Source organism: Monodon monoceros, unplaced genomic scaffold, assembly GCF_005190385.1.
Source record: "Monodon monoceros isolate NGI ecotype Baffin Bay Population unplaced genomic scaffold, NGI_Narwhal_1 Super_Scaffold_2, whole genome shotgun sequence".
Lineage (NCBI taxonomy): Eukaryota > Metazoa > Chordata > Mammalia > Artiodactyla > Monodontidae > Monodon > Monodon monoceros.
Window position 1 is genome coordinate 2,142,026 of NW_021703776.1, and position 27,246 is coordinate 2,169,271.

At 50.9% G+C, this 27,246-nt stretch overlaps 1 protein-coding gene across 7 annotated transcripts in view; it reads right to left on the reverse strand.

The window, feature by feature from the left end:
- Positions 1–27,246, reverse strand: part of GRB10 (growth factor receptor bound protein 10) — a 198,498-nt gene that overhangs the window by 32,154 nt on the left and 139,098 nt on the right. For all 7 annotated transcript variants that reach the window (XM_029233724.1, XM_029233725.1, XM_029233727.1 and 4 more), the window contains 5 exons: positions 13,527–13,683; positions 5,642–5,757; positions 4,604–4,672; positions 3,142–3,279; positions 1,658–1,768 (listed from right to left, as the gene is read on the reverse strand). In XM_029233724.1, the coding sequence (XP_029089557.1) occupies positions 1,658–1,768; positions 3,142–3,279; positions 4,604–4,672; positions 5,642–5,757; positions 13,527–13,683 (591 nt within the window). The remainder of the gene's footprint in view (positions 1–1,657; positions 1,769–3,141; positions 3,280–4,603; positions 4,673–5,641; positions 5,758–13,526; positions 13,684–27,246) is intronic.

The window sequence follows — 27,246 nt, forward strand, 5'->3', positions numbered from 1 at the left end:
CCACACACGGCAGGACATGCCGAGCATCACTCATGCTCTGCCGGTCACGGACCGGCCCCGGGCGGCTGCGGCCACCTAGTACTTAACTAAGTGGTCAGCCGTCCTCCCACGGGAGGTCCTGGGGGAGACAAACAGGAAAGAAACCACAAGGCAGGGGCGGCTGACGGGGCATCTAGCTCCCTGCAGAGAATGCTGATTCCTGGGAGGGGGACCTGTTCTGGGGTCTCAGAAGGAGGCGTCTTCACTTGCCTCCCAGGAAGACCGAGGACACAGCCGTGGGGAGCGCCTGCTGGGTGAGCCGCCGTGGGGAGAAGCCCCCGGGGCTCAGGGCTTCTGGGGCATCTGAGTGGCCCCAAGGACGGACCCGTGGAAAGGCCCAGGGGGTGAGACCAATGTCGCCCCAGAGCAGGGGACCAGAGCAGGGCAAGCAGCAGAGGCAGGTGGTCCCACCCAGAGGCAGGGCCGGGCTGCGACGGAGGAAAGCCTGCAGGCATAAGCTTGGCTGGTGTCCACAGGAACCCTCTGACCGCAGGCCCGAGGGGCAGTGCTGGGGGGGACACCGGCCCAGCGCTCCGCCTCAGGAATCTGGAGGGGGAGCAGGGCCGGAACGACAGCCCGAGTCCACTGACGCTGCAGGCGAAGCAGAGGCCGCGATACCCGGCACGTGGGCCGGGGGAATGAAGCACCGGCCGCCTGGGCCCCCACGGCTCCAGGCCCTCCTGAGGCCACTTCCCACCAGCCTCCCGTGCACCTGCGCCTTTAGCTGGTTTGAAGTCAGTTCGTATTACTTGTAACCAAAGAAGCTTCACCAAGTAAAGCAGAAGACGGCATTTTCGGATGGAACGGGCTCCTTGTGCCGTCTCCTCCGCAGGCTCAGAAGGCAGCCTGGCTGGGGGACTCGGGCTCGCTCACTGGCTACCCGATGTGGGCAACGGGGCCGGGTCAGTTCCCACCCTGTGAGCACCTGCGAAGACCCAGGAAGACGACGGAGGTAGAAGCCTCAGTAGAGGGTCTCATGCACAGTGGGTATTCAGTAAATACCTACTAGTGCAATGCCCAGCATCACCACGGCTTCGCCGACATGGTAGGAGCGGGTCCCCCCAAAGTGTGTGCGTGTGTGTGTGTGTGTGCGCGTGCACGCACACACAGGCATGCACACGTATGTCTACATGTGTGCATGTGTTTGTTCACATAGGTGTGTGCAGGTGTGTACATGCACATGCACGAGTGCACATGGGAGCGTATGTGTGAGTTTGTGTCCTCATGCATGTGCACAGAGAGAGGGCAGAGCTGTGGTCACCCCTAGTCTAATGTCCTGGGGACGACAAGCCCACACAGAAGGTGTCAGCTCACTCAGTAAGCTGGAGGCCACCCAGTGACAGGCTGGCGGTCCCTAAGCCACTGGGCCCGTCGACGGGCATTGTCCATCACGGACTCTGCTTTTCTCTGAGCATCTGAGCTACTCAAGGACGGACACGTCATAAGCACACAAGAAATATTTTTATATGAATGAATAAATCTAGTGTGAAACTACGTTTCTGTTAAAAACAAACAAACAAAAAAAAAACAGCACCCAAGAAAGGAGATCCCTGGTTTAATTCCAAAGTGCCCAGTGGGATGCTGTCTGGGCATCTCAGAAGGGCTGCGGATGGGGTACCTTTATGCAGAAGCCATAGTCCGTGGGGGCACCGTACTGCTTCCTGCCAGCCATCAGGGAGAAGATGCGGCTGTCCTCCAGGTCGGCCAGCAGCTGCAAGTGTCTGGGCTCCTGCAGGAAGGTGGTCAGACTTAACGGGGGAGAACTTCTCAGCACAGCCAAGAGCCAGTGTTTCACGCCCCCATCAACAGAGGGCAGTCTGTGCGTGCTCTCAACACCTCTCCCCTCTGACAGTCTACAGGTTATACCCATCGCGTAGAATAAGTGCTAAATTAAAACCACATCCCGCAGCCCCCGCCCAAAAAAACCCACCCTCCCAGTTCCCAGACAGAAAACGGTTACAATGTTATTTGACACTCTGCCAAATCAAAGCCCCATAAAGTGAAAACCAGAATATCTGGAAGCTAAGGTCAAGGTTCGGAGCACACACTCAAATGCAGGACCCACAGCACCTTTGCTATGCTGCATGGTCAGAGTCCAGCTGCGTCCGCAACCGTCCCACCTCCTCCTGAACTCCCCATCCCGCATCTGTTGCCTGCTCTAGGCTACACGCGTCCCTGGGCTCAGCACCGATGACGATGATGCATAAGCCACACATCAGAGCTGGGAAATCAGGAAGTTACCCTCCCCGCTGCATCTGATGAAGACCCCATCTGTAGAAGGAAGGGCGGCCGGCCACGCCCCTCCCTGGTGACCACGCCCCTTCTCCCAGAGGCCACGCCCCCTCTCCGAAGGCTGCCCGCTGCTCTCCTGACTTCCCAGAGCAGTAGGACTGTGGCCTGATGCTGGGTCGGCACTTTCCCCTGGGGTCCCCAGCTCCTCCCCGCCTCTTTCCTTCGAGAACAGAAGAGACCGCAGCTCTCGGGTGTAAAAGCAAGGCCAAGGTCAGCTGGGTATGTTCCCACGGCAGGCGTCCTCAGACGTTACAGGAAAGAGTAGGTCAGAGGTGCAAAGACATCAAAGGAGACCCTGGCAAGGCCAGCCCACAACATCCCAACTGTCCTCGGAGGCGGGCAGCCGTCTTCCACCCCTCACCTCCTCTTCCCACTGGGGATGCGCACAAAACCACAATTTATTCCACGCAATACCTACGATAACATGTATTAGATTGCCATTAGGGTGGCAATAATCAATCACATATCCTGCGGCTAGCTTGGATGCCAACTTCCAAATTATAGAAACTAAGTTAGCATCTTTCAAGGGACTCAGGCAGGCAGGAGGCTCTGCTCCCAGCCCACAGAAGGGGCCCGGGCTGGCCAGCTTGGGGGTGGGGCAGTGACACAGCCCCAGGATCCCTAGGTCTGTGTCATCACCTGGTTTCCCAGGTGGGGCTGTGCACCAGGAAATCTGAGTTTAGCTGCTACACAATCAGCTTAATAAGTCACGAGCTGGGCGGAGCCCAGGGTGCAATTTAAAATGAAGCCCACGTTTACGCGGAACCCTCCCAGCCTGGTGCGACCGGCGGTCACGGCTTTAAGACTCACCTTTGAAGCTCCCTTTGTGGAGCAATAGAGGCCGGATCGCCGCAAACACACGTACAGCTTCTTCCACGACTTCCTTCCCAGCTCCTTCACGTGCAAAAAGCCTTGAATCTCAGGACAACTACTGGAGTTTAAAAAATTCTGTTGAAGAGCAAATTTTAAAAGTTAGATAATGCTGACACGAAAATATGGAAGCAGACATATTATCAGCATCGCTGACACTGGAACATTTTACGAATTAGTAAAATACTGTTTTGGGGTTAAACTGAGTGTTTTCAAGTGATATTTTTCCTTTCAAAAGTCTTAAAATTCCCAACTAAATTGGGGTTCTAAAACATAATTAAGTGTTTAAACACACACAAGCAAATGGACTTCTCTAACTCTGACAGAAAACACAAAGTCATAAATCTCCTAATGGACAGTGTGTTTAAGCATCCTGCCTTTTATTCTGGTTTCCCATAAAAATCCCAGTCTGGTCCTCAGAGCTGGGGCAACAGAAGTGCCAGGAGCACCGATTACGAGCAGGTGGGCTGGGAGCAAGCATCCGGCCGTCACTTTGACCGCGTGCCCTCCAGCGAAAGCTGTGTGTCCAGTGTCTGTCCAGCTCCTGGAACGAACACCCTGGTGACAGCCTGCTCCCCCGCTAAGTCCTCCCACCAGCCACACCTCTTTCTTCAGGGAAGGTAGGTGAGGAACCAGATCTGGGGTGACCCTCGTGGGTCCCCTACACTGACTGAGAGGGACACAGTTCCTCCTGCAGACGGTATGGGCCAACTGGGCAGGTCCCGGTGCCCCCGGGCAGTGCTTCTGGCACCTCAAGACATCACCGTGCACGTTCACCAAGCATCAAGCCGTCTCGGATCAGGCAACTAAAAAGCAGGAAACCACTTTACCCTCCTTGTGCACAGGCCACGATAACTTAGTATGACAACTCTCACCCAGGGCAGGCAGATGCTCTGCGTGGAGGGCCCAGGACACAGCACAGCGGCTTTCAGCTTCCAGAGGCAGAAACAAAGCAGGAAAAGGAGGGCTCAGGGCAGACTTCTGCAGGAACTACATTCGAGTACTTTCTCTTACATTCAGTGCCACCTGGAGAGTGCTGGCTGCCTTAGGGAATGGTTTATTCCCTTACTACTTAACGTGCCGTTAAGAGACACGTCTTTAGGGGTGCAGAGGAATATCCCAACTTCCCGGGACAGCATGAGGCAGCAGTAAGCGTGGAGAGGCACCCGATGGCCTCTAGGTCAGTGTATCCTGTTTCTAAGTGCTTGTTTTGCTTTGAAGGAGCCTGGCTACATGCAGCTTTCCCAGGGAAGCACTCATTTCTGGTGACTCTAAATTCCACGAGGGGCCAAGGCTCGTACATGGGTAACAATGCAACCGCTCCAAGTTCCTACCAGGCCCCCAGGACAGCCTGAGAGCTTCTACGCAGAGACTCCAGCAGAAGCCTCTTCTTGCCCAGTACCTGCAAAAGCTGGGTCTGACTGCCGTTTGACTGCTGGCACCAGGTAACCATCTGTTCTGGGAAGAAATTCTAGGCCATGGAAAAACAAAGATGTCAGAGGTTAGCTTAAGAGTGGGGAAAAGCATACTTACAGGTATGCCAGTACTGAAAACTTTCCTCCAGGTAAAATTATGTACAATTTGTATTTAAAATGACAGTGCTTTTTGTTCCTTTATCACACAATGGAAACACTGCCTTCAACAAGCTGCATTTTCCCTTCAACGCTGCACCAAGTTTGGAGTGTCTGTGATGCCCACTATGACCCACGTCTGGCAGTGCACCAAGGCAGAGGGCTGCCACGTGTCCTAACTCAGGGACACAGAGGCGTGGCATGAGATAAAGAACCCCTGAAACTAGGAGATGCGCACAGAGATGTGAAGAGGCCTTTTCTGGTGCATCACCCAAAAGTAGTTACCAAATTTCTTCCTTTCAATGAAAAAGCAGCTAAACTATCAGAACCAGAAGTTGATGCTGGGACCGCCCCCCCCCCCCAGTTGCTGCTGCTGTAACTCAGAATTAGGACTGGCGCTCACACCACGGCAGGTACAAGCTCCATCCTGACATCCCACAAGGCAAGGGCCCCGCCCCGCAAAAAATAGAAAAGAAAAATCAAGGAGTAGCTCAACCCACCTGGATTTTGATTTCTCTACTGATTCTTCCCCCAATAATCCCAAAGTAATACTTGCTATTTGCAGAGAATAATGAGTTTTTATTTTGCTGAGTATTTGACTAAGTTACTCCTAGAGACTAAGCCCCTCTCCCACTCCAGCTATTGGGAGAAGGTGATGGTTAGCTCCGGCCAGAACAGAGACATTTAGTTAAGCATCAGAGAGACAGTTTCAAGCCAGGATTGCTTAGTTAACTAGCCACTCAGATTCTCAAACCCAACTGCCACCCGCTGCCATCTCAGTTATTTTGTGACCTGCTACTACGAAACTCAAGTATAAACTGCAAGATTTCAAGAGTTCCAAACCCCAGACTCAAAGAGAAAAGACTCACCGTGGGATTTTTGAAAAACTCGTATTTTGCATAATTCTTCCTGAATAAAAATTGACTTTCACTTGCCATGGTGCTCTCTACCTGGGCCACCAGCTCATGGTCTTCCAAGCACCTTTCTGCAGAGGAAAAGTACTGTGTGAGATAAACAGGCAGAACCTTCAAGGCAGCCTCACAACCAATTACAAAATCTGCTTGACTTTTCTTTTCCTCTTCAAACTTCGTGAGCAAAGACGAGGTCAAGAACCAAAAGTAAATCGAAACCTCTCTTTAATGTGTTACCTCAAACGCATAGGAGGTCTTAGGACACAGAGTATGAGGAACTCAGGTCAGTCCTAACTTTCATATACTTCTTCTCAATTTGGCATCAACAAAAGACTCTGCGCAGATGACTCTGCCTTTAAATTAAGAAGTGTCAACTCTTGGAAAGAACAGGAACTCTGATGACTGGGAAAATGTCCCAAGACACAGGACAGTGGGAAGGCTCTGAGCAAGGAGGACGCACGGGCGGGTGGGTGGGCGGTGCGGGGCAGAAGCAGGACGGCTTTGATTTCGTGAAACTCAGCTGCCTAGGAGGGTGTTAGGGCGTAACACGGGAGGGAGCGGGCTACCAGCAGGCAGCCCGTCCCCACGCCCGGCTGTCCGCTGGAGCCCACGCCACGCCCGGCTGTCCGCTGGAGCCCACGCTAATCACGCACACCCTGGAGCTGTTCTCACAGCGGGACTGTGCCGCTGGGAAGGACACACACGTGGCACAGCACTCGGGGAAGCATGCACGGACACACACGCTTCGGTGCCTGACTCAGCAGCGGCATCACCCTGGGGCGGTGTTTCCCTCACAGTCTGAGCACTCTGGCTCCACGCGGAACATGAGAGGCACATGGCCTGATGCCCTCACGTGTCCCTGCACAGCCTGCTGACCGGGCAGCAGGGAACCAACCACGTTCAATAACGGGATACGCGACAGGAGCAAACGAGCCCAGGGCGGCTTCGATGTGTGAGCTGAGGCCCAAACGGCGGAGCAGGAGATGCCACGAAATTGACACGAACTCTCCGTCAGCCCTTCCCAGCTCCCGCTTCCTTTCACACAGCCAGCGCGGAATCCCCAGAGAGTCCTGTCTTCCAGGAAGGATGAGGTGTAGGGTGAAAGCGTTCCTGAGTCAAAGCCATCTCAGAACGTGGGAGAACTCCTGTCCACGAAGGACACGGTCACCAGGCCAGTGGTCTGAGCCGGGCCCCGCTGGCACACAGGGCACACGAGGACAGGCTGTCCTCGGTAGAGACATAGTTAAAGCCTGAAGTTCCTCCCCATGATGAACAGAAAGCTCAGGCACCTCAGGAAGGGCCAGACCTGGCACCACCAGTGGGCCACAGACAGGCCCACTGGTCCCCAGATGATGTGGGAACTGGCAAGCAATTCAGGAACCGCACACCCTGCCCGATGACGCCCCCAGGACAGAGGGGAAGAACCAGGGGGCAGCCTGAGCACGGTTACAACAGCTATGTCTGCTGCCAAGATAGGGGTTAGCACAATGTCATTCATTTAAGACAAACCCATAACTTTCCTTGAGATTTTTGTTCAGAGAAAACACTTCTGTGGTTATGGGGAAAAAAACAACTATGACCCAATAACCTGCTGATGGTTGGTTTACAGAATTAAAATTTTTTTACCAGGTAAAATAAGGAGAAAGAAAAGAGCGGGGTGGACCTAAGGGAGGACAAGGCAGATGTCGAGCTTCAGGGGCACAGGGCCCTCCCAGCGGGAGCCACCGGCTCGATGGGGCCCCAGGATGCTGCATCCCAGGCAGGCTCCTCTCTTCCCAGGCCTAGCTACCCTGGTAGAGCCGCATACAGCAGCATGAATAGACTGTCAGCGGTCCCGACAGGAGGTGCTGCTCTGCCCCAGGCCACTCCGCCGACCCCACAAGGCCTGGGAGACCTACAGGTGGAAACCAAGGCTGCTACACCCTCTGCGGCCAGTGGTGGGACCAGGACTGAGCTCCTCAGAGATGCCAGAGCTGTTGGCCTGGCCTCCCACTGAAGGCCCGGGACCTGTGCTCACAGCTTTTAAAAGGCCACTGGGACAACCTGAGTTCAAAGCTCTTTTTGTCCAGGTCCGATTTTCTCTATGATTCTAAAGACACATATTTTCAGATGACCTCAGGCAATAGTATTAAACGCTCACATCACCAGCTACAAATGTCATATGATCACAATGGCCTTAAGTAAAACTGCCATGTGACTTTTCATCCAAAAGGACTTTTTGTACAAATGGAAGAGGAAGACGTTCCTCAAAGGGTATTTGTAGTTTTCTGATTTCCGGAACTAAGGCGAGCATCTATGCCGCCGCCGTGCTCCACATGAAAGACATTTAAAACTCAGACAGCTAAAAAAAAAAAGCATATTTTGTAGACTTTTCAATGATGGCCATCCCACTCCTGGGCATATACCTGTACAAAACTCTAATTCAAAAAGATACATGCACCCCTATGTTCATAGCCACACTATTCACAACAGCCAAGACATGGAAACAACCGAAATGTCCATCAACAGGGGAATGGATAAAGAAGATGTGGTACAAATATACAATGGAATATTACTCAGCCATAAAAAAATAAAATGATGAACATGGATGCAACCAGAGATTATCATACTGAGTGAAATAGCACATAATATCGCTTATATGTGGAATCTAAAATATGGCACAAATGAACCTATCTATGAAACAGAAACAGACTCACAGACACAGAGATCAGACTTGTGGTGCCAAAGGGGGAGTGAGGGAGAGAGAGGGAAGGATTGGGAGTTTGGGGTTAGTAGATGCAAACTAGTATATACAGGATGGATAAACAACAGGGTCCTACTGTAGAGCACAGGGAACTATATTCAACATCCTGTGATAAACCACAATGGAAAAGAATATAAAAAATGATGTATATACGTGTGTAACTGAGTCGCTCTGCTGTACAGCAGAAATGAACACAACACTGTACATCAACTACACTTCAACTAAAAAACGCAGCGTATCTTACTTCTGGGGCCGTGCAGCAGACACAAGAGTCCTCAGCAGAAACCCGGGCGGTCCCGAGGGGTGAGGTGGGGCTGGCAGACCCAGCACCCAGCCGAGGGCGCTGGGAGGCGTCAGCATCCCACCTCACCGCCCCCTGAAGCCCTTCACCGCCCGGCGCAGCCCACGTCACAGAGACGGGAGCGCTGAACAGCTGCCCAAGGCTTCCCGGGCTGTGCGGAGCTGTGTGCAGCAGAACACGCCCACAGCAAACATCCTGACGTCTGGATCTGCCCCGTAAGCAGCCTTCCCGCTAGGTGTGTATTTTAGTGGGGAAAGGGTGTCATTTGGTGCCTTTCAGAGGTAACAGACACAGAGACAGAGATAGAAAAGGATCAGCCTGCAGAGGCCGCTCTGAGCCCCAAGGCTGAAGGCAAGGCGGCCGCTTCTCCCCGGCCCGTCTGTGCAGATGTCAGCATCTGGATGCGCCGGTCACGCCACAGGGCGGCCGTCACGCCCTTCTCATCTGACCAGGAACCCAGAGCAGTGAACAGCCCGAGGAAGGGTTCCTGCTTCTTCCTGAGGTGTTTCGTCCTGATTCACACGACAACAGAAGCCCCCAAATCCTTGAGATGCACAGGACCTGGCTGTGACCCTCCTTGGTGACGGTGCCCCAGTCTTAAAATTAAGTCCCAGCCTCTCCCGCTGACCCACTCTGACGCCCGTGGTCACTCAGGGCCCGCCTGTGGGAGCCGCTGCACTCCCAGGGGGATAGAGTTTACAGGTGGGCCCATTTTCAAGTTCACGGGGGGCACCAAGATGCTATTTTTTATGCCAAAGTTCCTCTTTTTCGAGATTCCTTTAAAATATAGTTTGTGTACTTGATACAGCTGCAGGCTGGCTGTGTAACATCCCTAGGTCCTCTACCTATTAAGGTGTCCTGGCTGAAGTGAGCCTGGCTGCTCACCTGCCGACAGGAGGGCAACGCTTCCCAAGGCAACGGCCCCATCCCAGCCCCTGTTGGCTGGACTCGGGGGCTGTCCGGTGGCACTGGCTGGGGACAGTGGTTCCACGTCTGAGCTCTACCCAAAATACTGGAGCCGAAACATCCCATCCGGGCTGGACTTTTGGGGCCAGTAATGGTTGGAGAGATCAGGAAAGGTATGAGTTCCCGGGAAATCAGGAAACACAGGACACGGTCACCTAAGACCACTATGCACTCAGGGCTCTGCCCCAACTCTTCAAACCAGCAAGTGGTGCAGGAGCCCACACTGGGGACCAGGAAGGGCCCTTGGACCCGGCTCTGGCAACAAACAAGCCCAGTTCAGAGAGATGGCAGAGAAGGTCCTTCCAGCAAGAGATGCTGCCCGTGCCGGCAGCTGCCGCGGCTCCTGCCCCTCCGTGAGCCTGATGCTCTGGCCCCGCGGGTACCCTCGGGGGCTGCGGACCTCACACACGCACGTGATCTCCTGCTAGTGGAAAGGAAGCCGTTTCGAATGGCCGTCCTGGAAACTGCCCCATGTCTCCTAAATCATCGCTCGTTTCTGAGAGTGAAAAGGTTTAATACCGTTAAGGATATGATATCTAGCTGCAAAGATCGGCATCGTAACCGTGCTTGGAAATCCTCAATTTCTAAGGCTATACATCAACTCAGTGCTGTAAGAGTGGCCTGCTCACCCCTCCATTACTGGGGACTGGTGGAACCACCGGCCTTAGGGATCTGCAAGCATCATCTCCCTTCGGCCTGAGCCGCCAGCCTCGTGTATGTGCAGGTCCCAGGAGCATCCCCGACGTACACCCCATGAGAAAGTGACCTTCTAAAGGGAAAATCAGTGACTGGGGAGGTAGGGCTGGTGGCTCTGCCCTGAGAATGGGGGCGGCGGACTCGTGTGCCAGGGGACCCAGGAACACGTCCAGGACACTGTCAATCACGGAGAACGCTGCACACCCCACCCAAGAGGGCTTATGCTGAAACACCACAGGGAGCTGTGAAAGGCACTCCCACAGCCCTGCCCCACGGGAGGCATGAAACAGGGAACTGGACCTTCCTCTTCCCACCACTGGGCATCTGACCATTACATGCTGGTGGATAACGGAAGGAAGAGGATTTTCACCTAAATAACAACTTAACGGATCAAAACCAATATTAAATCATAGGCTTGGATCACAAACAAAAGAACAGGCAGGGAAGACACAGGGCCGGGGATGCAATGAGTTCTGTGTGGAGAGTGGGAGGTTTCCCTGGGCCCTGCCCTTGCAGGAGGGCATGACCGACTTGGTGGAACTAACACCTGCAAAACCCTCTGCAGAACCCAGGCATCAGGACATTGTGTCCCCTCGCTGCTCATGAGAAAGGAGCTCATGGGAGAAAGGGAGGAAGACTCCTCTAAGGGGGCTTCATGCACCTGCAGTTCAGCTCACTGATTTCTTTTTGTCAAACAGGATCTAAAATTTGATACAAATGTTCTTTTTTATTTGTTTCATCATTTTACTTGCCCCTCTCCTTTTTTTCTTTTCTTCCCTTTTTACTTGGTTTTATAATAAACTATTGCCCCCTAAAGGGGAGTATGTCAATCCATCTGTGAATAAGAGAAAGAATACAGAATAAAACATATGGATGTCACATCCCTGAGAGTAGTGTCTGCGTGTGCATTTCGTATTCTACTCCCTCAGAATAAATTTTCTTCATGTGATTGAGGAATCACCAAGTTTATCGGCTACCATACGATGCTGCAGAAATCAAGTGCTACCACAAGAAACAATGGAATCAGAATTTCTCAAGCAGTCCCTATGTGACAATGTTCTGTGTATCTGCATCCATTCCGTATGTTCTCTAGGTGTGTACAGTGATATTCATGTATTACAATGTCTACAGAAGTTTTTTCATAGTTCTTTTCAAATTAAAAGCACAGTCAGACTTTTGAATGGTCTTTCAACAATATTCATTAATTATATTTGGCTCCAACTATGCACATGCATTTTTAAAATTACGGTAAGTCCCCTACATACGAACGAGTTCCGTTCCAAGAGTGCGTTCGTAAGTCCAGTTTGTTCATAAGTCCAAAAGATTAGCCTAGGTACCCAACTAACAGAGTCGGCTGTAGAGTCCTGTACTGTGATAGGTTTATAACACTTTTCACACAAATAATACATAAAAACAAGCAAACACAAAAAGTAAAGAAAACATTTTTAATCTTATAGCACAGTACCTTGAAAAGTACAGTGGAACAGGACAACGGCTGGCACACAGGGGCTGGCATCGAGTGAACAGGAAGAAGAGTTACTGACTGGAGGAGGGACAGGAGGTGGGAGATGGCAGAGCTGAAGGATCGACAGCGATAGGAGAAGGAGGGCAAGCTGCAACTTCACTCACGCCTGACGTTGATGGAATGCACGTTTGCATCTTTGAAAGTTCGCAACTTGAAGGTTTGTATGTAGGGGACTTACTGTAATTCTCTGTGTGTGTGTGTGTATGCATGTGTATGGGTATATATACACGTGTATGCATGCATGTGTATGTGTATCTGTGTGTGCATGTGTGTGCATAAAAACTGCAGGGTTCCGACTACTGTTTAGTTTCCAAATTACTTGTGTGCCAACTGATGCTTTTGGTGACCCTATCAGACCACTCGGGACCATTCACGGATGTCCCAAGCTGGAGCTTGCCAGCCGGTCGCTGTGCTGTGGCACCACTGAACGTACCTGTCAGGAGAAAGCTGCTGGGGACAAAGGACAAAGTATCTGATGACACACAAGTGCACTGCAGATCCGTAGTGACAGGAAAGCAACAAGGTGGAGTTCTTAGCGTTCACTTTACAACGCACACTGTGTGATAGCACAGGGGAGCCAGAACACGTGACTTCCAGCAACGCCAACTCAAATGTACCTCGTGTCATGTAACCTTAGACTGTACGATATGAGTTGCCCAGATGCCATGTAGTGAAAGAATATTCCAGACCTAGAGGCTTAATTTCAATTTCTTTGTCATTCTTAAAGGTCAAGAGAAAAATGTTAAACTATGGGAAGAAGTTTGCGAGCTGTGTAGTTTTTCTCTCCTTCAAGACACAGAAGAAAATAGAGCTGTTGATTTAGAAAAAATTCTAGTTTTAAATATGTGGCTATGATTCGGAAGCACCGTACGTTATCCAAAAAGAATTTAAATGAAAGTCTGAAAAGCTTCTTTACCTGAAAATAAGCCGCCTAAGCCAAACAAACAAACCAAAGACCTCAATAAGTTCTGTAAATAGTACCTATTTCAAAATAATCTCTTGCTCTCTCGAATCACTCAGAGACACTGTGTGAGACTCAAGCTTAGGTGACATTGCTTTATGGCACCCCTCGACTCCCGGGGGCCTCCCCGTGCCCTCCTACAGGCTGTCACCATGGCTCCCCGACCCCGTCAGGTAGAGAGCTGCTCTCTGCAGTGATGCCAGAATCTCCCCAGGGTGCCTCCGGCTGCACACCCAGACCACAGGCGTGCAGCGAGCCCCTGAGCCCCTCACAGCGACTCCTGCGGACAAGTCACAGGGACCCTTCCCTCCTCCTGTGGCTGAGCTCTTGGGAGTTATTGCTTCAAACTGTGCAAGAGCGAGATTCTGAAAGCACCAGGGGAGAGAGGCCTGGGGGGGAGGAAGGTGAGATTTTAGGAAAAAGAGGCAGGAGCATGGAGAACACACAGACCGCCTGCTACGCTGGCTGGCAGGGGACACTGCAGTGACAGTCTGGCATCTGGCGGCAGAGGTCTTCACCTGAAGGCCCACCGAGCACCCCACCGCTCCCCCCAACCCGGAGCTGCTGCCCCCCACCAGAGCTGCTGCCCCGCACCAGAGCTGCTCCCCCGCTACCCGGAGCTGCTCCCCCCAACCCGGAGCTGCTCCCTACCTAATCCCAGGTGCGGGTGGTGCTCCACCAGCGTCCAGCTGTTGTCGTCCACACAGTGACTTCTGTAAACCAGCAACTGGCACAGGTCCCTGGCTGTCGTGTCCGCCAGTATCTCCACCACTTTGCTCGTCCCGTCTTCGCTAAAGACTTTAACATCCTGCAACACAAGGCGGTGACACTTACAGATGAACAACCTCGGGTTTTCAGAAATAAACACTGAAACAAAATAAACAGGAAATGTATAGACAGCAGCGCTCCAACACACGTATAATTGTTCTTCTAGGCGGCAGGTGACCAGAGGCTGCAGGTCTGCAGGCCACGCCCATCGACACTCCCCTTCCCTTCTCCGCACCCCCCCCCACCCGTGGATGCGCAGGGCACCGTGGGATCACAACACAGGCTCTTACAACGCCCAAGACACCGTGGGGACACGTGGCCAAACCAGAGTGTGTGAGCTACTTCTCTACCACCTGTCTTGGGAAGCGACAGAATTCCTTTAAAATACTGCTGGCGGTCTTGGAACTGGACATTTTACACTTGAACCAATTGTGAGAACAAACAAAGCAACAGAAGGCCCGCAGAAATCCTAACTTTCCGTGACTCCAGCTGTTCTCCGTTCCTAGGGTCCTCAGTGCAGCAGACGGCACCCAACGCCTCCTCCTGTCACTGCCACTCACCTCGTGCTCATTGAGGTGTAGGGAGAAGGTGAGAAGAAGTAATGTGAATATGCTGAAATTGAAAATACTAAAAAGATGGGCATAGTAAGAGCAGTCACAAAACCCGCTGGCCCCACCCCCTACAAAATTACAAGCCACCTTAGTTTTCCCAGTGTTGTTCAAAGCCATGACCTACCAAGAGCTCCCAGGCAAGGGGCTGGCCAAGCAGAAATCCAGAGGACCAAAAACCTACCCTGCGCCAGCTGCAGAGCTGACGGGGTGCCGCCTTTAGGGGAAACGTGAGATGCTTCAAGAAATCTTACCTCAACGGCATGGAAAAAGCAGTCCGAGGAACGAGACGGCATTTTAAATCGAGACTGTCCCTGCAGGGGAGTGTGTCCCGGCCTTCTCCCACTGTCCCTGGCAGGCAGGGACCCCTCTCCGGGCACCGATGGTGGGGACGGAGCCCCGGCGGGCAGGCTGCCTCTGGGCAGCAGGGAAGCGGCTATGAGGCTGCCTCGGGCTCGGTCCTCTAGCTCGTGAATCAAGCCACGAGGGGCAGACCAATCAGGTCCCTGGCCGGGCCTGATGCAATCGCCCCCCACTCCCACTCCGGCGCCCCCGCCCGAGGCGGAGGTGATGACAACCCAACGACAACACAAGGCTCAGAGCAACACTCCAGAAAAACCCCTGCTCGTTCTTTCCCACGGCAGTGAACTACCAGGCAGGACACTCAGTCTGAGCACGTGTGTTCTCGGAGCTCAGGCCTGTCTGCCAAATCGCTCAGCAACCTTGATCCCCGCAACCCATGCTGTCACTTGCGAGTTCGGAGCTGGAGCTTTCTGTGTCCTGAGTGTCAGCTGGTCTTAAAGAACTGGCCGCAGCTCTCTGTCTGTCTGTCTCTCTCTCCGTCCTTTTTCTCGTGTTTTTGATCAAGTGCAGACTTTGAACGTTTATTTCCACAGCGCAGAGTCTGGCAGGGCAGTGAGTTGCTGGGATGACGTCCCACGGGGATGGCACGTTCCCACAAGGACCGTCCCAGCCGACGTAGGGCTCACTCAGCCGGAGGGGAGGCAGGACCAGCCCGGGGGACAGAGCCCTTTAGCAGGGCAGGGTCCCTGCCCCCGCTGTTCCTGCCACCTCTCTGCCAGCCCCCCAGCCTGGGCTGGGTCAGGACTGAGGGGCCTGCTTACAGCTCACATTTATCTTTAAAGAAATCCACCCCCTGTCTTTTCTGGAATTGATGTTTCACTCAATGACAGCTCTACTTCTCCAAAACCAATTAAATATGCAAACACAGCTGTCATGACTAAGTATATAAAAATAAAATTTACTTTCAACAGAGAAGATGTCTCTGGTCTATAGGTAAACACTTTGTAAGAACAAATGCATTAACATAAAAGAAAAACAAATTTTAAAAAAGCAATGAATTCATACAATTCCTTATATATATGCTAATTATATATAATTACATACATATATAATGTATGCTACAGCAGTGCGTGCATACAACCACCCAAATCAACTACCCTAATTTTCCTTCTTTCCTAAGTTTCTAAGTGAGCTTATCTGTGACTACAATGAACATTATTTTCCCTAGGAAACTTAAATTAGGTTGAAGTGTGTTTCCCATCTCTCTCTCCAAGTCTTTTCCTGCCCAAATCATCCATAGCACCAGCTTTTAAATCTTCTTTTCAGCCCTACTGCACTTTTCTTTAAACTCTCTCCCTCACTTCTCTGTTGCTCCAAGGCCATGCCCCCGAAGGTCTATATATAGTCTGAGTATTAAAATCTAAGATGTGCTTTGTCATATGGCCACGTCCCCGGCTTTCAGATCCCCAGAGCCGGCTGGTGGAGGGCCAGGAGGGGAAGCTGGGTTCGGGCTGCAGGCCTGTGACAGGGACAGACACAGAGGGACACAGGCTCCAGGACAGGACCTCGAATCCTGCACTGTCCATGCTGCTCCTGGTAGCGCTGTCCAGCTACCTCCCCCAACTCACCAGGGCCTGCTGACCACAGGCGAAACAGGCCCCAAGACAGACAGACAGACAAGCAAGCCACCACACACCCCTGCAATCTCACACTGGGAGCACGTCTGGAGCTCCAGGTGACAGTATCTGTAACGAATACACACGCACAAAGGAAGCTGTCCCCACTGTGCCTCTAGAGCCGGCAGCTCCGGAAGCAGCATTTTGCATTGTGCCCACTGGCTCTGCAGCCAGCTCCTGGGCGGTGCTGGGGCTCATTCTGAAAGCAAACGAGGGTTTCCATCTCAACCTTCAGCGCGACAGGCCTGGGCCAAAGGATGCCAGGGAGCAGGCTGAGGCCCGCAGGTCAGATGCTCGCCCATCCTGTGAGGGCGGGATGCAGAAGCGCCTCCCCTGCGAGCTGGCCGAGGCCTCCGCCCCACCGACTCCCAGTTCAGCCAGGAGATCAATGCCAAGGGCACATATGTATCTGGGGTAAAACTTCCAGGGAACACACGGGTGGATCTGGGTCCTGCCAGGATGGGGGAGAACTCAGAGCGCAGATCCACAGCGCCAGCCCGGCCCAGACCCTCCCTGGCTCTGTGACCCCAGTGATGGAAGGTGAAGCATCACTCATGGCCCCCTTGGCCCAGGTGGGGCTTCAGGGGAGATGTTCTAGAATCAGACCCGCTGCAGTCCAGCCTCGTCACCAACTAGCCGTGGGAACTTGGCTTAGTGGCCCAGCCTCTCTGTGCCTCACCCTTCTCGTCTGTAAAATGGGGAATCTGTCAGCCTTACAGGGTCAGCCTGCCTTGGGCTAATGGGAGCCTCTCCTGAAAAGCTCCCAGCCACCTGTGCCTGCCTCCGGGGTGCCCTCGGATGGACCAAGGACCTGGGGACAAGGCAGGTTCCCACTGAAGGCCTGAGACCCAGCAGCGGCGGGTGGGGATGGCGGGATCCTGACAGCCACGACTGACTCAGGTTTGCGGTTCTGAGAAAGCAAACCTCATGACGGGTAAGATGCACCGGGAACAATTCAATTGGAAAAACCAACCACTGAAACTTCAACTTCTGTTTCTGCACCACAAAGGAAATTAAGTAGCTAATTGCTTTTAAAAATAAAACAATAATTTATTAAGAATAACCTATATGGGAAAAGAATCTGACAAAGAATAGATGTGGTGAGTCGCCTACATACGAGAGTTCCGTTCCGAGAGCACGTTCGTAAGTCCAATTTGTTCGTAAGTCCAACAGATTAGCCTAGGTACCCAACTAACACAGTCGGCTCTATAGTCCTGTACTGTGATGGGTTTACAATACTTTTCACACAAATAATACATAAAAAAACACACAAAAAATAAAGAAAACATTTTTAATCTTACAGTACAGTACCTTGAAAAGTACAGTGGTGCTGTACAACAGCTGGCACACAGGGGCTGGCATCGAGTGAACAGGCAAGAAGAGTTACCGACTATAATCATTAGAGAAATGCAAATCAAAACTACAATGAGATATCATCTCACACCAGTCAGAATGGCCATCATCAAAAAATCTACAAACAATAAATGCTGGAGAGGGTGTGGAGAAAAGGGAACACCCTTGCACTGTTGGTGGGAATGTAAATTGATACAGCCACTATGGAGAACAGTATGGAGGTTCCTTAAAAACTACAAATAAAACTACCGTATGACCCAGCAATCCCACTACTGGGCATATACCCTGAGAAGACCATAATTCAAAAAGAGTCATGTACCAAAATGTTCATTGCAGCTCTATTTACAGTAGCCCAGAGATGGAAACAACCTAAGTGCTCATCCATATCGGATGAATGGATAAAGAAGATGTGGCACATATATACAATGGAATATTACTCAGCCATAAAAAGAAACGAAATTGAGCTATCTGTAATGAGGTGGATAGACCTAGAGTCTGTCATACAGAGTGAAGTAAGTCAGAAAGAGAAAGACAAATACCGTATGCTAACACATATATACGGAATTTAAGAAAAAAAAATGTCATGAAGAACCTAGGGGTAAGACAGGAATAAAGACACAGACCTACTAGAGAACGGACTTGAGGATATGGGGAGGGGGAAGGGTGAGCTGTGACAAAGCGAGAGAGAGGCATGGACATATATACACTATCAAACGTAAAATAGATAGCTAGTGGGAAGTAGCCGCATAGCACAGGGAGATCAGCTCGGTGCTTTGTGACCACCTAGAGGGGTGGGATAGGGAGGGTGGGAGGGAGGGAGACGCAAGAGGGAAGAGATATGGGAACATATGTATATGTATAACTGATTCACTTTGTTATAAAGCGGAAACTAACACACCATTGTAAAGCAATTATACCCCAATAAAGATGTTTAAAAAAAAAAAAAGAGTTACTGACTGGAGGAGGGAAAAGAGGTGGGAGATGGTAGAGCTGAAAGGTCGTCAGCAACAGGGGACGGAGGGCGAGCTGCAACTTCACTCACGCCTGAGGTTCTGGTTCCTTGCTGGATTCAATTCTATCTACCCTCTTCAAAGAACGATCCAGTGGTATCTGGGTAGTAGCTCTGTTTTTCTCGTCATAGATGACACGGTAGCACTGGATTACGTGCTGAACGGCTGCTGCAACCTTTGCGTACCGTTCCACGTTTGGGTCCTGTGCCTCAAAAACTAACAGTGCCTCCTCAGATAAAGAAAATCCCCTGCCACTTCCTGCGTCATGAACCTCTTCGGTTCTTCAGTTACTTCTTCTTCCTCTTGTCCCTCTTGGTCCTTTCTCTGGGCCTCCAATTCCATCAGGTCTTCATTAGTAAGCTCCTTGTGTTGCACGGCAAGGAGTTCAATGAAGTCGTCCTCTTGCAGATCTAGCTTGAAATAAAGACACTGTGCTACCGTGCTCTGTTATACAGTCCTGTGCAGTAAAGTACACGGAAGCACCACCCCCTGTAGCAGATGCACGCACGGGACAATGTACACCAGACACGTGAACTAACTTATGTGACTGGACATGCAAATGCACGTTCGCGTCTCTGAAAGCTCACAACCTGAAGGTTTGTATGTAGGGGACTTATGGTACATGTATGTGTATAACTGAATCACTTTGTTAGTACACCTGAAACTAACACAACATTGTAAGTCAACTATACTCTAATATAAAATAAAAATTAAAAAAGAAACGGAGAAAAGAGCAAATCAATTTCAAGGCAACAGCCACTTCAATACTTATAAAATATGAGAACGTAGGCCATCTGCATGGCATAATTCTGATTCTGAAATTTGTAATAAATTCCTTGACCGTACTGCTTTTGTTGTATAAATGATAAAAAGAAAGGAACTTTGAATTAAAAAAAGAAGTAATATTAAAGAGGGCATAATTATGCCACCAGCCTGAGATCCTTTCGTTTCAGGGTTAGCAGGGGGAGGCAGGCTACCTAGCCCTCTGACTGGCTTGGCACCAGGGCCCACCTTAAAAGCCCCGAAGTGGTAATAGAAGGTTCTGTCCTTCCTGGAGCTCTGTTGACGCCTTTTATGCATTCATCGTATGGAGAGGGAAGTAAGAGCCTAAATCTTGGCAAACGTGCAGGAAGGAGTTTAAGAACAGTTAGGATTGAAGGTACGTCGTATCCACGGTCGTGGTCCCCAGCAGGCAGAGAGACGTTGGGGCCTCCTCCCCGCTGTCACCCGCACTCCTGCTTCGGGCCCCGGACACTCCCTGCTGGGCACGTGCAGGCTCGGGATCTTGTCTGAATTCCACAGACTCTTGACTTTGGCTGAGATCAACCCGTGAAAACAGCAAATGGAGGATTCTCAGCCCTTTGCCCCAGACCTGTCCCAGGTGCAGGACGTCCCGGGGGGGGGGACAAAAGCCTCCACGTGCCTGGGCTGAGCAGAGCAGAGGGCCCCCAACCCTGCAGAGAAACCCAGAGAGCCTGCAGGGTCTGAGCTGGGGCGTTCGAGCGGCTTTGTCTCAGTTCTTCGTCTTCCAACTTACTTCTTAGTTCAAAAGCTCCCTGGATCCTGTTTAAATGCATTTTTCTAAGTGAGGATGTAAGCTGGGCTTTTCAGTAACTCCCAAAGCCTCCTGTAAATGCTAGGGGTAAACACTTAGGAAGAAGCCAGGCTGTATCCAAGGGCCACGAGGGGGCGTCCACGGTGGGAGGGTCAATATTGAAAGGGAGGCACATGAAAAGATGTTCCACATGGCTAATTATTAGAGAAACACAAATCAAAACTACAATGAGGTACCACCTTATACCAGTCAGAATGGCCATCATCAAAAAGTCTACAAATCATAAATGCTAGAAAGGATGTGGAGAAAAGGAAACCCTCCTACACTGTTGGTGGGAATGTACATTGGTACAGCCATTATGGAGAACAGTACGAAGGTTCCTTAAGAAACTAAAAACAGAGCTACCATATGAACCTGCAATCCCATTCCCGGGCATATATCTGCAGAAAAACATGGTCCGAAAGGATACATGCACCCCAATGTTCATAGCAGCACTATTTACAATAGCCAAGTCATGGAAGCAACCTAGATGTCCAACGACAGATGAATGAATAAAGAAGATGTGGTACATATATACCATGGAATATTACTCAGCCATAAAAAAGAATGAAATAATGCCATTTGCAGCAACATGGATGGAACTAGAGATTATCATGCTAAGTGAAGTAAGCCAGACAGAGAAAGACAAACACCATGTGATATCACTTATATATATGTGGAATCTAAAATATGACACAAGTGAACTTATCTACGAATCAGAAACAGACTCACAGACACAGAGAACTTATGGCTATCAAAGGGGAAAGGGAGGGGTGGATTAATTAGGAGTTTGGGATTAGCAGATACAAAGTACTATATATAAAGTAAACAACAAGGTCCTATTATATAGCACAGGGAACTATATTCAATATGTTGTAATAAACCATAATGGAAAAGGATCTGAAAAAGGATACACACACACACACACACACACACACACACACACACACACACACATATGTAGAAGTGAATCAGTTCGGTGTATACCTGACACAACACAGCACTGTGAATTAACTATACTTCAATAAAGAAAAAATATCAAAAGGGACTTGAGGACACAGTGGGAAAGGGGAAGCTGGGACGAAGTGAGAGAGTGGCATGGACATATATACACTACCAAATGTAAAATCGATAGCTAGTGGGAAGCAGCCGCATAACACAGGGAGATCAGCCCGGTGCTTTGTGTCCACCTAGAGGGGTGGGATAGGGAGGGTGGGAGGGAGGTGCAAGAGGGAGGAGACATGGGGATATATGTATACGTATAACTGATTCACTTTCTTATAAAGCAGAAACTAACACACCATTGTAAAGCAATTATACTCCAATAAAGATGTAAATATATATACATATCGAGAGGGAGGCAAGGCTGTGGAAGACAGGAGGTGGGAAGGGCTGAGGGGCTCCTGGTCCTGCTGGGGTCATGGGGAGGGAAAGCAGGAAAGCCAGCTGAGCCCAGGCACGTGGCGGGTACACCTCTGAGAGCCCAGTGGCCACACCAGGGCCCCAAGTTCACGCCCTCCAAGGCTGATGGAACCGTCTCCTGACCAGGCGCGGGGTGGAAGCCTCGGGACAGCATAACAGCTCGCCCAGATGGAGGCGATGGGCCCACGGGGGCCCAGGTGTGAACCACGGCATCTGCTGTTCGCCTTTCTGTCAGCAAGACGCTTCCCAGGAGCTACACGAGGCTGTTGGTTCTGGGGGGCCCTGAAGCCCCCAGATGAGGCAGGCCGAGCAAGTATGGGTGAAATTAGATGCACTTCAGGCGAGGGCAGAACCAGGGCCGGGACAGGTTCATGGTAGTGAAAAGAAGGTAATTCTACCAATTTTTTTTTCAGTTCTGGTCTAAATCAATGATGTTCTTTTGAGCCACAGGGAATGATAATTGAAGCTGCTACACGTAAGTACGTGGTTCTATTCACCTTGGCTAAGAATATCATTATCTTCCTGCTCCATTACAGGGACCCGAACTGACTTAAGAGAAATAAGCATCTGAGTTATAATCGATTGATTTCATGTTTCAGAAAGAATTACTGATAAAAATATTTTAAGTCCTCGCAATCCCTTCCAAAGGAGTTAAGGTTCTAGAAAGGACTCACAAAGTAGTTCTTGAAAGTCAACCGCAGATCCGGAGCCCCTCTGTGGACACCCTCACCGCCTGGCACTCACGGGCAGGATCCAGGGCACACAGCCCGAATCAAACCCGAGCTGCTCAAGGGTACACAGATATATTCGTTTTTTCTTACAGGTTTTCACTGTAACACATTTGGAAAATGCCTAAGGGACCAAGGAAAGCACTTGACAATCACTGACGACTCCCAGATTTGCTGTTACAGTCCTGGAGTGTGCCCTTCCAGTATTTTCTTGCACAGGTGTTTATAAATAGACGCACTGACATGACTGGGCTCAGACGGCAGACGCGGTTTTGCAATCGGGCCGCGCAGCTTCATGCTACACCATAAACATCCACCGGGTCTTTATGTCTCTTTGGTGCTTTAGTGCCTGCGAGGGATTTCTTCACGTCATGTTGTATCAACATGAATGTCATGCTGCCCATCTGGCGGCTTCTAGACTTTCATTCTCCTCAAGTGCTCCCTGGCACGCCTTTGTACATGAGCCTCGGTGGCTCATGTGTGGGTTGAATTATTTTCTCAGGATAAATGGCCGGATGTCAACTTTCTTAAAGTGCCACCTCTAATAAGGGAAACGTTTCCAAGAATGGGGATGCCGGGTGTTTGGCAGAATGCGTGCTATTCCTTAAAACAGGATTTAAGGGGCACGGTGGACCTGCGGGCATCCTCTGAGTATCCCCAAATCTCCAGCCTCCCACTTAGCAAGAACTCACCAAGCACACTCTCTGTGCTGGCCCCAATCTCCCAGATGTCCACGGGTCCCCCCGACCACTGTCCAAGTGCATCAATTACGGAGCCTGTGAACCTGCCAGCCCTGGGGTCAAGCTCCTGCTTGCCACTCGCTGCACGAGTTACCCGCTCTGACCTTGGACAACCCTCAATCCCCAGCCTATGTGACAGTGAGGGACTGTCACATAGGCTGACGGTGAGTGTCACTCAGAGAAACGCATGCAAGTCCCGTCCCACGGCAAACACTCCACAGATGATCATTCCAGACACACTCCACTTGTCTCCTCCTTCTGCGGGCATCACGTGCCTAAAAGAACCCCCACCCCATGCACTGCAGGACCATGACCCCTGCGGCGTCACCCAGGAAGAGGGAGCATTTGGCAGGAAGCTTCTGCTCCAAGACTTCTACGGGGCTTTTAGCTGTTTCTGGTCTTAGCATGGAGTTGAAAAGCCAGGTATTAGGAGTCTGCTTTGTATTTCAAGCAGCTGAAGCCCCCAACGAGAGGCAGTGCCGGTCCTCAGGAAAAGAGGCCCCATCACGGCCTTTCCATCCTGGTGGGGTGGGGGCCGTGGAGAGCTGTCTGCTCACGGCAGGGGTTGACCAGATGATCCCTAAGAGGCCTGATAACTTGGGTCCGTCTACGGCTCTGCCGGTGGCAGGTGGCAGCTTCTGGTGGGCAGGTACCCCTGCAACGTGAATTCAGGCTGAAGCCTGCAGGGCAGACCAGGCTGGGTCTTTCCATCCAGATAGAGCCCTCAGTGGGAGCAAACTCCCAAAGCCAAGCCCTTCCTGGGTTAGGCTTTGTCTTTTGGGCAATGTCTTCCAGGGGAACTCATGGCACTAGGGCTGCAAACGTGCAGTGTAAATGCAATTCCTGTTTGAATATGGAATTTCTTTAGTGAGATTAAGGAATCGGGTGTCTCAATGGTATTAATGGTCCTGTTAAAAAAAAAAGTCAGTCTTTTACAGAAACATGCTAAAAAATTTATAGGTAAATGACATGATGGCTGGAATCTGCGTCAACAGTGTATATGGGGGGTGTGGCTTCACAGTTGTGGGGTCTGGCTGGGGGGCATACGGTGTTCACCCCCCTATTCTACTTTTGTGCAGGCTCTAAATTCTTCATCAACAAAACCTAAACATGCCTTCGGACCCTTTAGCTTTGTACTGCCAGAGGAAATAAAGCATATTTGAAACCTTTTCCTACCTAATCGGTTTGAAGAATTGAGCCCAGTACCCCTGGGTAGAGAAAGCATCGCTTGGTGGTTCCTGATGGGGGGTTAGGGTAGGGGTGGATTTTGCCCCCCGAGGGACATTTGGCAACGCCTGAGACATTTCTGCTTGTCACAACTGGGGTGTGTGGTGTGGTGTGGTGTGGTGTGTGTGTGTGTGTGTGTGTGTGTGTGTGTCAGGGCACAAGACGGCTTCACATCAAAGGACTCCCCAGGCCCACACGTCAAACATGCTGAGTGCACAGCAAGGGGAATCTCGTGCTAGGAAGCGAGGATGTGTCACAAGGAGATAGGAACCAGCCCCACTGGGACAATGTGAGCGTCAAAGCGATGGCTGTAATCAGATAATAATGTGTCCTTACTGACAAATAAAGAAACACACAGGTAAATAGCTGGGAGAGAAGGGCTGCTCTTCCTCAGTGCCCAAGGCCAACTCACAAATGCAGAACGAGAGTCGGAATCACCAGGCAGGATCATCCATAGGTGACAGAAGCAGCCAGTGGAGTCGGAGGGAGGAAGCGTATCAACCTGGTTTCAAGTCATCTTCCTTTACAGTACTTTTTAATTACCAAGGGGATAATGGCAACTTCACAATGGAGAAACTTAGCAGACGTGGGTAATAAACATCAACATCGGTGATAATGGAGAAACCAACATCACAGCATCCTGAACTCCTGCCCCGAGAAGGATGCAGCTGTCTGTGGCCTCTCTGCCACGTACAACCTGATGGGGCCCCAAGGCAACTCCCCACAAACAAAGAGGGGGCTCTGGTAACCGCTTATGTGACAAAGGACGCGGAGCAGCCAGGAAGTGCCCCCGTGTGAAAGGGAATTAGAGACGTTAAAACCAGTGCAGAGGGTGGTCCTGTGTTGGTTCACGAACCAGAAAAAAAGAAGCCATAAAACATTAGCAGGACAACTAATGAACTGTGAATAAGGTCTGGATCCCTGCAGGCCCTGATTTCGGAAACTGCTGTGTGCTACGCTCCCTGTAATACACTAGTTATACACATGTGCATACAGATGTGTGTCTACATACATGCATATGGGACAGCATGTTAGCCACTAGGGAATCCGAATAAAGGATCTATGACAGGTCTTTGTATTATTACTGCAACTGCTCTTATACGTCTGAAGTTATTTCAATGTAAAAGTTTAAAGGACACATTGTGCAAAAATAATGGCACGTGGGTCCCCTCTGTCACTCGGCATCTCACCGGTGTCCTATCACCCACAGAGGCGAGGTCACAAAGATGACATGAGGGGACTCTTGCTTGGTTGCTCTCATCAGGAGGCCCCTCCTCCTTCTCCATTAAGCCTCTGTCTTCACTGTGCAGGACTCTTAAGATCCCAAATCCGCAGGCACCAGGCAGTTCCATCACGTCTGGGGTCAGTAAAATGTCCGAAACGCAAAGACGGCATTTGGGGAGGTCAGGCCCACACAGGTGTGCAGCTGCCCCTGCCCAGGGAGGGCCCACGTGCGCGCCTGCACTCTGAGAGGTGGCTGCATGACGGAACCACCAGACAGGGCTGTGACACGGCACCCCCCTGCCACTGCCTGTCCCTCTGTCGTGTAACGGCAGGACAGGCCACCCGTCAAAGCCCTTCCCCCAGACCGTCTGAACCCCATCGAGTATCATGGGTCTGCCCTCAGGCCAATGTACTATCTTTATCTCAAACTGCGTGATGTATTTACTGGCATCCAGTTTCAGCGAATGTCTGGCTTGAGAGACAGGGGCAGGGAAGGTCTTACGGTTCTTTGGGGGTAGAGGGGCCTCCAGCCAGTGACCACCCAGCCAACACAGGTGTCCCACCTGCTAAAGCCCCACCATTGTGCTGATGCTGTCGGGAGGGGCTGGGGGGGGCACAGAGCTGCATGCAAAGAACTCAGGAAACCTGGGAAGACTGGCAGATTTACTGGAAGTTTAGAAGAAAGTGAAATTCGAGGAGCTGAGAGAGTCCTGAGTGGCTAGATTACAAAAGGACAAGAACCTCCAGAGCTTCCTTTGGGTCCGGACAACGCAGACAGTGAGCGCCATCGTACAAATCTCAGACGAGGCTGCCACATCGGGTTACCTTTTATTCAATTACAAGAGTCAAGAACAGGTGTCTGTAGATAGAGTCTTTCACTCTCAAAATCCCGATTTTCCAAGATACATCTGCTAGGAATGCAGTTTATACTAATAACCTTTGTACTACCCATAACACCTTCTTTTTGCGAAAGTAAGCGTATCTACCATTATGGTGAGATATTCAATATAATTACAAAAATACTGATCACGATCAAGAGTTAGTGACAGGAATTATTGAGAATTCTCTTAAACAGCAGAACATGTTCACTGGTATCAGTGAGCATCTCCGTTTGGTACATTTTCAGAACTAAAATCTAGCAACGGAAGCAAAACCCCTTGCTGAGGGCGAAAGCCAGACCCCGAGCCTGCAGCGCCGTCTGTCTGTCGGATAAGCAGGGCTTCTCAGTTCTGCTCACATTAGACCACGGATCCGGAGGGGAGAAATGTAGGCCAAACGCCACAGTCAGGCACAACTCCTCAAAAACTAGGAAAGCACAAGGTTCTACTAAATGCGAGCTCAGAAAGTCCAACACCAAAAAGAGTAAGTACCTGAATGTGACAGCGCGCACCTTACCCCGCCTTCCGGCCGCTGGAGTCTCCAACTCAGAGGTTTCCAGGGCGACTCGTGAGCAAATGCCCTCTGCAAACCTCCCTGCGCGTCTGACCCTCTGCTCCCAGATGGGCTCAGTAAATACCTTACAGAGTTTCTAGAAGCTGCAGATACAGCCAATGAAAATGAATCTGCTTCATCACTGGGGGAGTGACTTTGCTGGCACTCGGGGGCCAGGGGAATGAGACACAAGACACCCATCTCGGGTTGCTCTGTTCCTCAAACGGGGGGTCAGCCAGGCTCCAGTGCCTCTACACTGTACTATATGGGGTACACGGCCCTTTGAC